Source organism: Apis dorsata, unplaced genomic scaffold (assembly GCF_000469605.1).
Source record: "Apis dorsata unplaced genomic scaffold, Apis dorsata 1.3 scaffold_50, whole genome shotgun sequence".
In the NCBI taxonomy this organism is placed as follows: domain Eukaryota; kingdom Metazoa; phylum Arthropoda; class Insecta; order Hymenoptera; family Apidae; genus Apis; species Apis dorsata.
In genome coordinates this window covers 39,075-48,198 of record NW_006263351.1, presented here as the reverse complement: position 1 = coordinate 48,198, position 9,124 = coordinate 39,075, and the positions used below count along the sequence as shown (strand labels likewise).

General features: G+C 37.3%; 3 protein-coding genes across 7 annotated transcripts in view; 2 read left to right on the top strand and 1 right to left on the bottom strand.

The window, feature by feature from the left end:
* LOC102674375 overlaps nt 1-9,124 on the bottom strand; it is a 234,505-nt gene that overhangs the window by 197,789 nt on the left and 27,592 nt on the right. The window lies entirely within an intron of this gene.
* LOC102674109 (facilitated trehalose transporter Tret1-like) lies at nt 418-2,921 on the top strand. The gene is made up of 5 exons (XM_006608866.1): nt 418-772; nt 931-1,221; nt 1,279-1,824; nt 2,070-2,512; nt 2,760-2,921. Exons 1-5 carry the CDS (start codon nt 709-711, stop codon nt 2,838-2,840), a joined length of 1,425 nt encoding a protein of 474 aa, XP_006608929.1. The 5' UTR covers nt 418-708; the 3' UTR covers nt 2,841-2,921.
* Nucleotides 3,945-5,722, top strand: LOC102674241 (facilitated trehalose transporter Tret1-like). Its single transcript, XM_006608867.2, has 2 exons — nt 3,945-4,082; nt 4,167-5,722. Exons 1-2 carry the CDS (start codon nt 4,010-4,012, stop codon nt 5,573-5,575), a joined length of 1,482 nt encoding a protein of 493 aa, XP_006608930.1. The 5' UTR covers nt 3,945-4,009; the 3' UTR covers nt 5,576-5,722.

Sequence of the window (9,124 nt, the reverse complement as noted above, 5' to 3'; positions counted from 1 at the left end):
TCTCTCTCTCTCTCTCTCTCTCTCGATCATGCAATTTATAAACTTAATTGTATATAATGAACGTATAATGCATATATTATTTTCCGTTTAATGAAATTGCACGAGGGATTGTATTTTGGCAAAAATTCAATTTCCCATTCTATCGGTAACGCGAAAAAGCAAATTTCCATGCTAAAATCGATACGATCGTTGGAACGACAACTAAAAGCAATTAGAACACGATTAGATCTTTCTGTTTCTTTCCTAAAGATATAAAAAATTACGTACATAAATACGTATAAATAGAATTCAAACCAAATAAGTTTCTTTTTTTGGAAAAATATTAATCTTCCTCTCCTCGATTCAACGATTGTTCATCCACAATTTGCGTCTATACGATCGTTAAAGAGACCGTCTGTTCTCGCGCAGAGTTCTTAAACACACAAAGTTGTTTAATTCGTTTAAGAAGCGTACTCGACATGGAGAAAAACTCGATTGAAATATTACACGCAGATGCAGACAGTTCCCAAATCGCTGATAGCAAAATCTTCTTGGTGACGGATCGTGTCACTGTTCTCGAGATTCTAAGCTTCAAATATTTGCGAGATTCGAGAACTATTGAGAAAACAGGAAACCGTAAATCAATCAGATGACAGGATACTTCGCAGGAGTGATGAGAGTCAGCACAGTCTTTAGAAACGGTCTCTATCTCGCGCACGTTGCACCGATATGAAGCTGAAGGTGACAGAAACTTTTGTTCGCGTGTGGCCCCAGTGGGCCACCTGCGTGACAGGTTAGTAATCCTCTTCCTGTGTGCTTACGTTGCATTACGATCAGATCTGTTTCGCGACCAGATAACTATATCTCGAACGAAATTACGCAATCGTTGCAATCGTTCCCCGCGATAATACAACAACGTCGATGCAACATCAATTGAGGATTTTATCATAGTGACCCTATTGTCTATCAGTGTGGGATTGAAGATCGGTTGGACGTCCCCTTACCTGGCCCAATTGACCAAAGAAGACTCGCCACTGCGCGTGACCGATGACGAGGCGACATGGATAGTCTCCCTGCTTCCGTTCGGACGATTATTCGGCGCCATGGTTGGCTACCTAGCTATGGAATATTACGGCAGCAAAAGAACTCTGTTAATCTCGGGTGTACCTATCATGATCAGCTGGATTTGTATAATATTCGCCAATTCGGCTGTCTGGCTCTACGTATCTAGACTTTGCGCAGGTAAATCATCATTGCTCGATTTCCCAGATGCGCCGATCATTCCTACAATTTTCCCAGGTATGTGCTTCGGCATGTTCTACGGTTGTTTCGCCATGTACATGGGCGAGGTGGCGGCACCCGAAATTCGCGGCGCCCTGGTAAGCACGATAATAAATGGACTTCCGTTCGGGACGTTGATCGGGAGCATAATGGGCAGTCAAGTGTCCATGATGTGTTTCGGGCTTGTAAGTCTGGCTTTGGCCATCTGCTTCGTGATGATCTTCCCGCTGTTGCCTCAATCGCCGCATCACTACGTGCGCAACAATAATTCGACCGAGGCGAGGAAAACTATTCAATGGTACCATCGGAAATCGAACGTGAACGCGGAACTGGAAGTGATCGAGAACTTTGTGCGATCCTCCGGGTCGATGAACTTCCGCCACAAACTCAAACAGATCACGGAGAAGAAGAATAGACGGTCGTTGATTTTGATCATCTTTCTGTACATCTTCATGCAACTCAGCGGGGTAAACACTGTCACGTACTACATGGAAATTATCATCAGGAAGGCGAAAGTGACGATACTGGAACCGGCCACTATTGTGATTATCGTCAATGGAATCGGTATCGCATCTTATACAACCTTCGATCAATCGGAAAAAATTGTCGTACATTTGCAAAATTTCATTAAAAAGATTAAAAGTATACATACTTTTGTATATATCAGATTTCCTTTTCGTTGTTGAGCTTCGAGAAAGATACATTCTGGTTTATTTTCCATCGATATTAGGAAAACTCGGATATTCTTCTTTAACTTTTGGACATATTTCGATCGTTGAGGGAATATATATATATATCACGCATTTCAGGTATAGCGGTCGGCTGGATCAGCGTGTATCTGATCGATCGATACGGCAGAAGGGTTCTCATGGCGGTGTCATGCGGCTGCGTAATCATCGGAATGGTGCTACTGGGATTACACTTTATGTTATTGGAACAGAATTTCGACTCAAAAAATCTGGAATGGTTGCCGATCCTGGCCATGATATTTTACGTGATGATATCTATCGGTCTGATACCAGTTCCGAGCACTATACTCAGCGAGTTTTTCCCGGATGATTTAAAAAGTATCGCTGGATTCGCCGTGAGCATCACATCCGCGTTATTCGCGTTCGTCTCCAGCGCAACCTATCAGCCGATGATCGATCTCACGAGCGAAAAATACGTTTACTGGATGTACGCGATGGTCATGATTGTGTGCATGATTTATTCGTTTGCGGAAATACCGGAGACCAAAGGGAAGACTTTGCAGGTAATTTTTTGAATTAATTTAATTCCAATTAGTTTTACTAGCGTATCGTCTGATTTGTGATAAAGAAATAGTTAAAATGAAAGCTTTCTGTATAAAATAATCGTGGAATCTTTGCTAATGCAATACTAAAATATTTCTAAATTAGTTTTTGTAAAAATTTCGTGGATAATGAGATTGATAGAAATCTGTTTTAATTCCAATAAACAATAGTTGTCAAGACACTAAATGATCCATACAATGTCCACAGGAAATACAAGAGATGCTACAGGAGAGGCAGAAAGGAAAGAAAAGTTCAAAAGAGAAAGAGATAACAAAAGCAGCTCGATAGCAAATTGTCTATAAATTTTGTATGAATAAAATATCGTATAAATAATTAATGATCTCAATAAATGCTTTTAATTACTCTCAATTATGGATACTTGTATATTGTATATAATGGAAAACGATTAAGAAATATTATTTCACTATTACTGATTTGTATAATACGTTTGAAAAAACCAGACATTTTAATGTTGCAATTATCTTATCTTATCACGAGATGTCAAAAGACAATGTTTACCATATATTCGCCACTATATTTCGTCTAAAACTAGAATAAAGAGAAATTAATGAGTATCTATAATTAAAAATATAAAATTGTACATAAATATTAAAAAAATTACTGTACGTAAATTATAGAGGCCTTTTTAAATTCAAATTTACATTGATTCCAAAATATATTTAAAACTTTGAAAATACTATTTAAACTACTGGATAAACTTAAAACATTAAAACTATATATAACTATATACTTATATGCAACTGTTCCTTTTTTCTCCAAAAAAAGGATAAAAATTATTCTTGTTGATCTAACGCTTCGTTTAAGAATAAAACGTTATAACAATATACGATTAAACAATTTCGGAATCGTAAGTATCGAACAAGTAATGTCATTGCCGATAAGATTGGTAAACACATTTCCGTTATTCGTAACAGAAATTTATATCCCCACTTTACGAAACACGTATCAGTATATAAACCAGAAAGATTTATATTTTTATTTTGTTGAATCAAATATCTTCGTCTCGTTTCTCCGCGTATCAAATATGGAAGAAAACACAACACGAACTATTTCCTTAAGAAAAGCCTTAAATTACATCATCTCTCGAATTATCAGGTTTGTTATTTCGACTTTTATTGACACTTAAAAAAAGAAAAAAATTTCGCGTTCAAACGAAAGAATTTGGAATCACGATGCTATTTCAAAGATGCGCTATTTCGCATAAAATCATCGTAAAACATAAATTCACAAACAAAACTATTCGCTTTAAAAACCTGTGTTAACTTAAGGATAAAAACTGATTTGGAAATTGTTCTGTAGAAATTTCTATTGTACGATGATACGCTCTTCTTTATCTTATCTACGTTCACAAATATACTTTAACTATTTTCAAAGGTATATAATTTTGATGCAAACATTATGTCTATCATACACTTTGTCTCTTCAGAACATTCACCATGACCATGGCAATAGATGGAAAATTAAGAAGCAAAAGAATACTTTGGCCCCAATGGATAGCCGGGTTTGGAGGTAAATTAATATTATTAATTGGACCGTAACGATCTCGAATCCAACCGATACGAGAAAATCGACCAACGTCGAATTTGTTTGCAGTTTTGTTATTAGGAACCGAGGTGGGATTGATGGGAGGTTGGTCCTCTCCGTACATCAGCGAATTAATATCCCCGAATTCTTCGTTCACAATCACGATGTCAGAACTATCTTGGGTCGTATCGCTGTTCAATCTCGGCAGATTGACGGGCTGCATCAAAGGTGCTCTGTGCAGCGGCTATTTTGGCAGTGAAAAGACGATTCTGATCTCCAGTATGCCTATCACGTTGAGCTGGCTCTTCATCATCCTGGCTAACAGAGTGGAATGGATATACATCGCGAGATTCCTTGGTGGCCTCAGCCTGGGAATGGTTTACTCCTGCTATTCCTTATATCTGGGCGAAATAGCGAATCCTGGTATAAGAGGAGCGTTGGTCGCAATGGGTACCACTGGATTACCAATCGGCAACCTCCTAATGAGCGTCATGGGAGCGTACTTGCCGATGTACACATCGGCTTTGATAGCTCTAATTTCCTGCATCGTGATGATAATCATTTTCGTCTGGTTGCCGGAATCGCCTTACCACTTGATAAAGAAAAATTTAGACGAGAAAGCGAAACACTCGATCCAATGGTATCACAGGGACTGCGACGTGGAGCACGAGTTCAAGGAGATGCGAATATTCGTCGAGAATCTCAATAGACAATCGTTGTCGGACACTTTGAAGGAACTCAAGATTCTTCATTATCGAAAGTCAATATTCATAGTCTCGATTCTTATCGTGTACAGTCAATTGTCCGGGATAAACAGTATTCTATTTTACATGGAGTCGATTTTAACCACGGCCAAAGTCAGTGTTATAGAACCCGCGCAAGTGGTGATAATAGTGATGGCAGGTGGTGTTGTTGCATCGTGTTTATCGATATTCCTGCTGGACATATTCGGAAGGAAATTTCTCATGATCGCGTCCTGCAGCGCGATCCTCCTGTCTTACAGTATTCTGACACTTGAATTTCATTTGTTGGATTTCGGTTTCGATTCGGGAAAAGTGGAAGGATTGGCGATCATTGGAATGATATTATTTTACGTATCGGTGTTTATGGGCATCATTCTCGTCCCATCCACGATGATGGGTGAAATTTTCCCTCCTCATCTCAAGTGCATCGCTGCATGCATCGTCAGTATCTCGGGCTCTACGATCGCTTTCCTCTCGACGCTTACTTATTTAACACTTCTTCATTTTATGACCGAGAAATACTTGTTCTTGTTCTACGGTTTGCTCGTGGCCTCGTGCATACCGTTCACCGTATTCCTTGTGCCAGAGACGAAGGGACTGTCCTTGCAAGAGATTCAGAATAAGTTGACAGGTAAGGATAACAACAAAGCGTTACGTGCATCCACGTGCGTCGATAAGGATAAATTTTCTCAGGAACAAAATTTCGGACCGTACGTGATCTCACGTGATGATTAACGCGTAATGATTATATCGCATCGCATATTTATCGTGCAATTAACTTAGAGGGGAACTTGTATTTACCGCTGGTTTGTAAATACCACTCAAAAAAGTGTAACGTTTTTTTCTTAAAGCAAATGATAATATAGACTGTGATATTAATATCGATGGAACTGGAGTTGGAAATAACTGTTATCTCGTAAGAGTGAAATACACTTCGTGTGTAGACGGAACTCGATTTCTCGAGGAATCGTCTCTCGATCCAACAGATATTTTCGTTTCGAGCCGATGGAGGAACATCGAGAAGAATTTTCTAGTAAATCTAGAAACGCGACGATCGAAGAGGCAGGGATAGAATAGATAGATAACAGAAGAAAAGGTCGCGATGCCTGTTGTTCTTTTGCCTTTCCATTCTTCCTTTAACCGAGAAACGATGTAGCTATTTCTCTTTGGGGCGGACATACGACCGACGTAACGTCGACGATGGAACTCGGCCAGTTTCATATTTTACAAGACGATATTTCAGCCGTGCTGGCTACGCCAACAACGTTAAAGATGCCGCGATCCCATGGTGCCGCTGTTGAAAATTGGACGCGGACCTTATCTCGCTCGGGTCATTGCACGATGACTTTTCTTGATCACCTTATAAAGCCGGGACATCGATACGAGTTTACGATGCAATTTTTCATTTATTATTAACGCATATAAGCATGAAATTTCCACGATAAATATCAAGAAACTGTGAGCAAGAGCTTGTTTCATTTTCAAATGTAAACAATTGAATCTATATATATATATATACATATTCGATTAAGATTATTTTTAAAAGGAAATAAAAAAAATAGGAATAGCAAAAGTGGGAAAGAATCAAATGAACGTTTAAAAAAAAATGATTTATCGGGATAACGATACAGGTTAGGACGTGTAACGTTATTCCATGTTATATATTTCCGTGACGACGAACCGAACGTCAACGCGGCGAATTAATTACTTAAATGTCACTGTTATTTCATAATAAATGTTTCACGTATCGTGGACACATCCTCCCCTTCTCCGGCCTGTACGCGGCCGGTTATCATTTTAAATTCATTACCGTGCAACCCAATTGCGTTCGGAGGATTGCGTGAACCAATAACTCTTTGCTCCATCCACGCCAGGATAATGGTCACATGGATCCAATGACATCCACCAATATTGTTAACTTATTACATCTCCCGTGATTCGAATTTGCGATAAATCAATATCGAGAAGAGAAGAATTCTTTTTGGAATAAACATATATATATATAGGAAATATTGTAAATTTATATATCCGCGTTCAATACGGAGACAGGGAAGATGCTTTCAACTATTGCTATTGTTTGACGACTTGATGAAATACTCATAAATATTCATTGTTTCCTTGGATCGCTATCGTGCGATTTATTTCTTCTTTTCGAAACGATCGTTACAGTTTAACGATCGTATAATGAAAAATGAAAACACGTACGTCACACGATTAACATTTGAGAATGAAACAGTTTCTGTGGAATATATAATTCTATTCGGAAGAATGGATATTGGATGTTGATGCATTTAAGAGAAAATAAGATATCGATGGGGTTTGACGTTTCGGAATATCCTTTTATTTGATTTAATTGTATCTCGATGATGTATAAAGATTAAGCTCGATTCGAATTCGATGAACTTCGTTACGTGTTGAAACGAGCTGCATATTAATATCATTTTCATTGTTAGGGAACGTCTCGAGTATGTAATCGCTAAACCCAAACGTTAACTCGATCATTCTTCTATGTGTAAATCGTCTCTATGTTCGTTTCGGAACTTCTAATCGGTTTAAAACTATCTGCAACTAGACCGAGTCAATTATCCTGTCAACTCGAGTCTGTCCTCGATCTCTTTACCGTCGTACCGATATAACGCGAAATTTGAAAATGTTTTAATCGATATTTTTAATCCTATTTATATGGTATACATATTATATGATATACTTTATGAAAATATGAAGGTTTATCAAATTGAAAAAAAGAATTTTAATATCAAGTTGTTGGAAACGAAACGATTCTCAATATAAGAATTTTTCGTATTTATTAGTTTTATTAAAAATGATAATTAAAAATTTGACTCGATAAAATCAATACATATCGCATCCAATGATAAGCAAAGTTAAAATTATTATAATTAATTGATTTGATTAACTTGATTGATTGCCGTTAATAATTTGTAATTTCATCGTATCAATTGTAATTTCTTAAATCAGTTACAAATTATTTGATGCGATCTTTTCAAAAATTCTATTAATGTTATACCAGCAACTTTTTTTATGTTACAATAAATTTTAAATCCGTGTAAAAATTTAACGTTGAAATATACAATTCGTCGCAATGTATAATTTGTTTCATTGTAACAATATTCAAATTGTCAATTCATCCAACTTCAAATTTTAAAATAAACAACAACGAAACAAATAAAATTCAACATCACTTTTCGCATAGTTACCTAAAATTGATCATATCATATGCAACAGTCTAATAATTCTTTCGCTATATTCTGTATAATTTAACCTGTCGATAGCACACACATACACAAAAATACGATTACTTATCTTGAAAAATCAAACAATCGAGATCGAGAATCGTTGCTCGATTCTAGGAAAGTTCTCCTAGGAACACGAAGATCGAGGCGCAAAGAAAAATCATGCATACGAGCTGCAATAATGGAATGCCTCCAACTTTCAGTCAATAAAGAAGTTCCGAAAACAATTTTGCAATGCAATAACCCTTCGCGCCGCGGCAATCGACAAAGTTTCCCTCGAAGCCTTGCCTCTTTCACGTTCACGGACCCGGACGATCTTAAAATTCAACGAACTTCCAAGAGGATCGTTTTTCCACTTACAAACAGAGATTTCCCCGCCCTTTTTCTCCCCGAACCATTCGGAGAATGGTTGAGATCGATCGATCGTAAAGATCAAAAGATGCTCATCGAACGATGCTATACGTTATTGCTATACGTTATTGTCTTTAGAGTCTCTCGTTGTGTCAATGTGTTTCCTCGTTTTCGCGTGGGATTTATATCCTTCGAGGGAAGAGGATGCAAAAGATGCAGAGATAAAAAGAAACAACGATTTCATCATTCAAGAGAAATCGAATTTCGGCTCGAGTAATTTCATACCTCGAGTTTTGCCTGAACAACCCATTTCTTCCCCTGGTTCCAAAGACGAGTTCCTTATATATCACGGAAATAGAGTGAAATAAAATTTGACGGGCAATCAACGTCGTTTAATGTAGAAACTAAAATAAATACTTTTTTAATTAATTTATTTTAGATATTTTCAAAAGGCACTATGCGCTGAACGAGATATTCTATTCACATATATATTTCAATGTTCTTTAAGTAAATTATAATATATATTTTACTTTTTCTAAATTTTTGGATATTCTCTAATGCATAAACGTCTGCAGTTTGCTTTTACCACAAAGTGAAGTTACGTTTCACCGAAAAAACTTTTCGCGAGGGCCAATGGGGTAATTCCGCGAGAAAGAAGCTGCAATCTTGCTCTCCTAGACGA

What these genes read in the sequence shown, in the direction of transcription:
- LOC102674109 (XM_006608866.1), top strand. Translation starts at nt 709, where the DNA reads ATGAAGCTGAAGGTGACAGAAACTTTTGTTCGCGTGTGGCCCCAGTGG. An exon ending in GTGGGCCACCTGCGTGACAG is followed by an intron (nt 773 to 930) that starts GTTAGTAATCCT and finishes ATTTTATCATAG; the next exon opens with TGACCCTATTGTCTATCAGT. An exon ending in CGTATCTAGACTTTGCGCAG is followed by an intron (nt 1,222 to 1,278) that starts GTAAATCATCAT and finishes CAATTTTCCCAG; the next exon opens with GTATGTGCTTCGGCATGTTC.
- LOC102674241 (XM_006608867.2), top strand. Translation starts at nt 4,010, where the DNA reads ATGACCATGGCAATAGATGGAAAATTAAGAAGCAAAAGAATACTTTGG. An exon ending in ATGGATAGCCGGGTTTGGAG is followed by an intron (nt 4,083 to 4,166) that starts GTAAATTAATAT and finishes ATTTGTTTGCAG; the next exon opens with TTTTGTTATTAGGAACCGAG.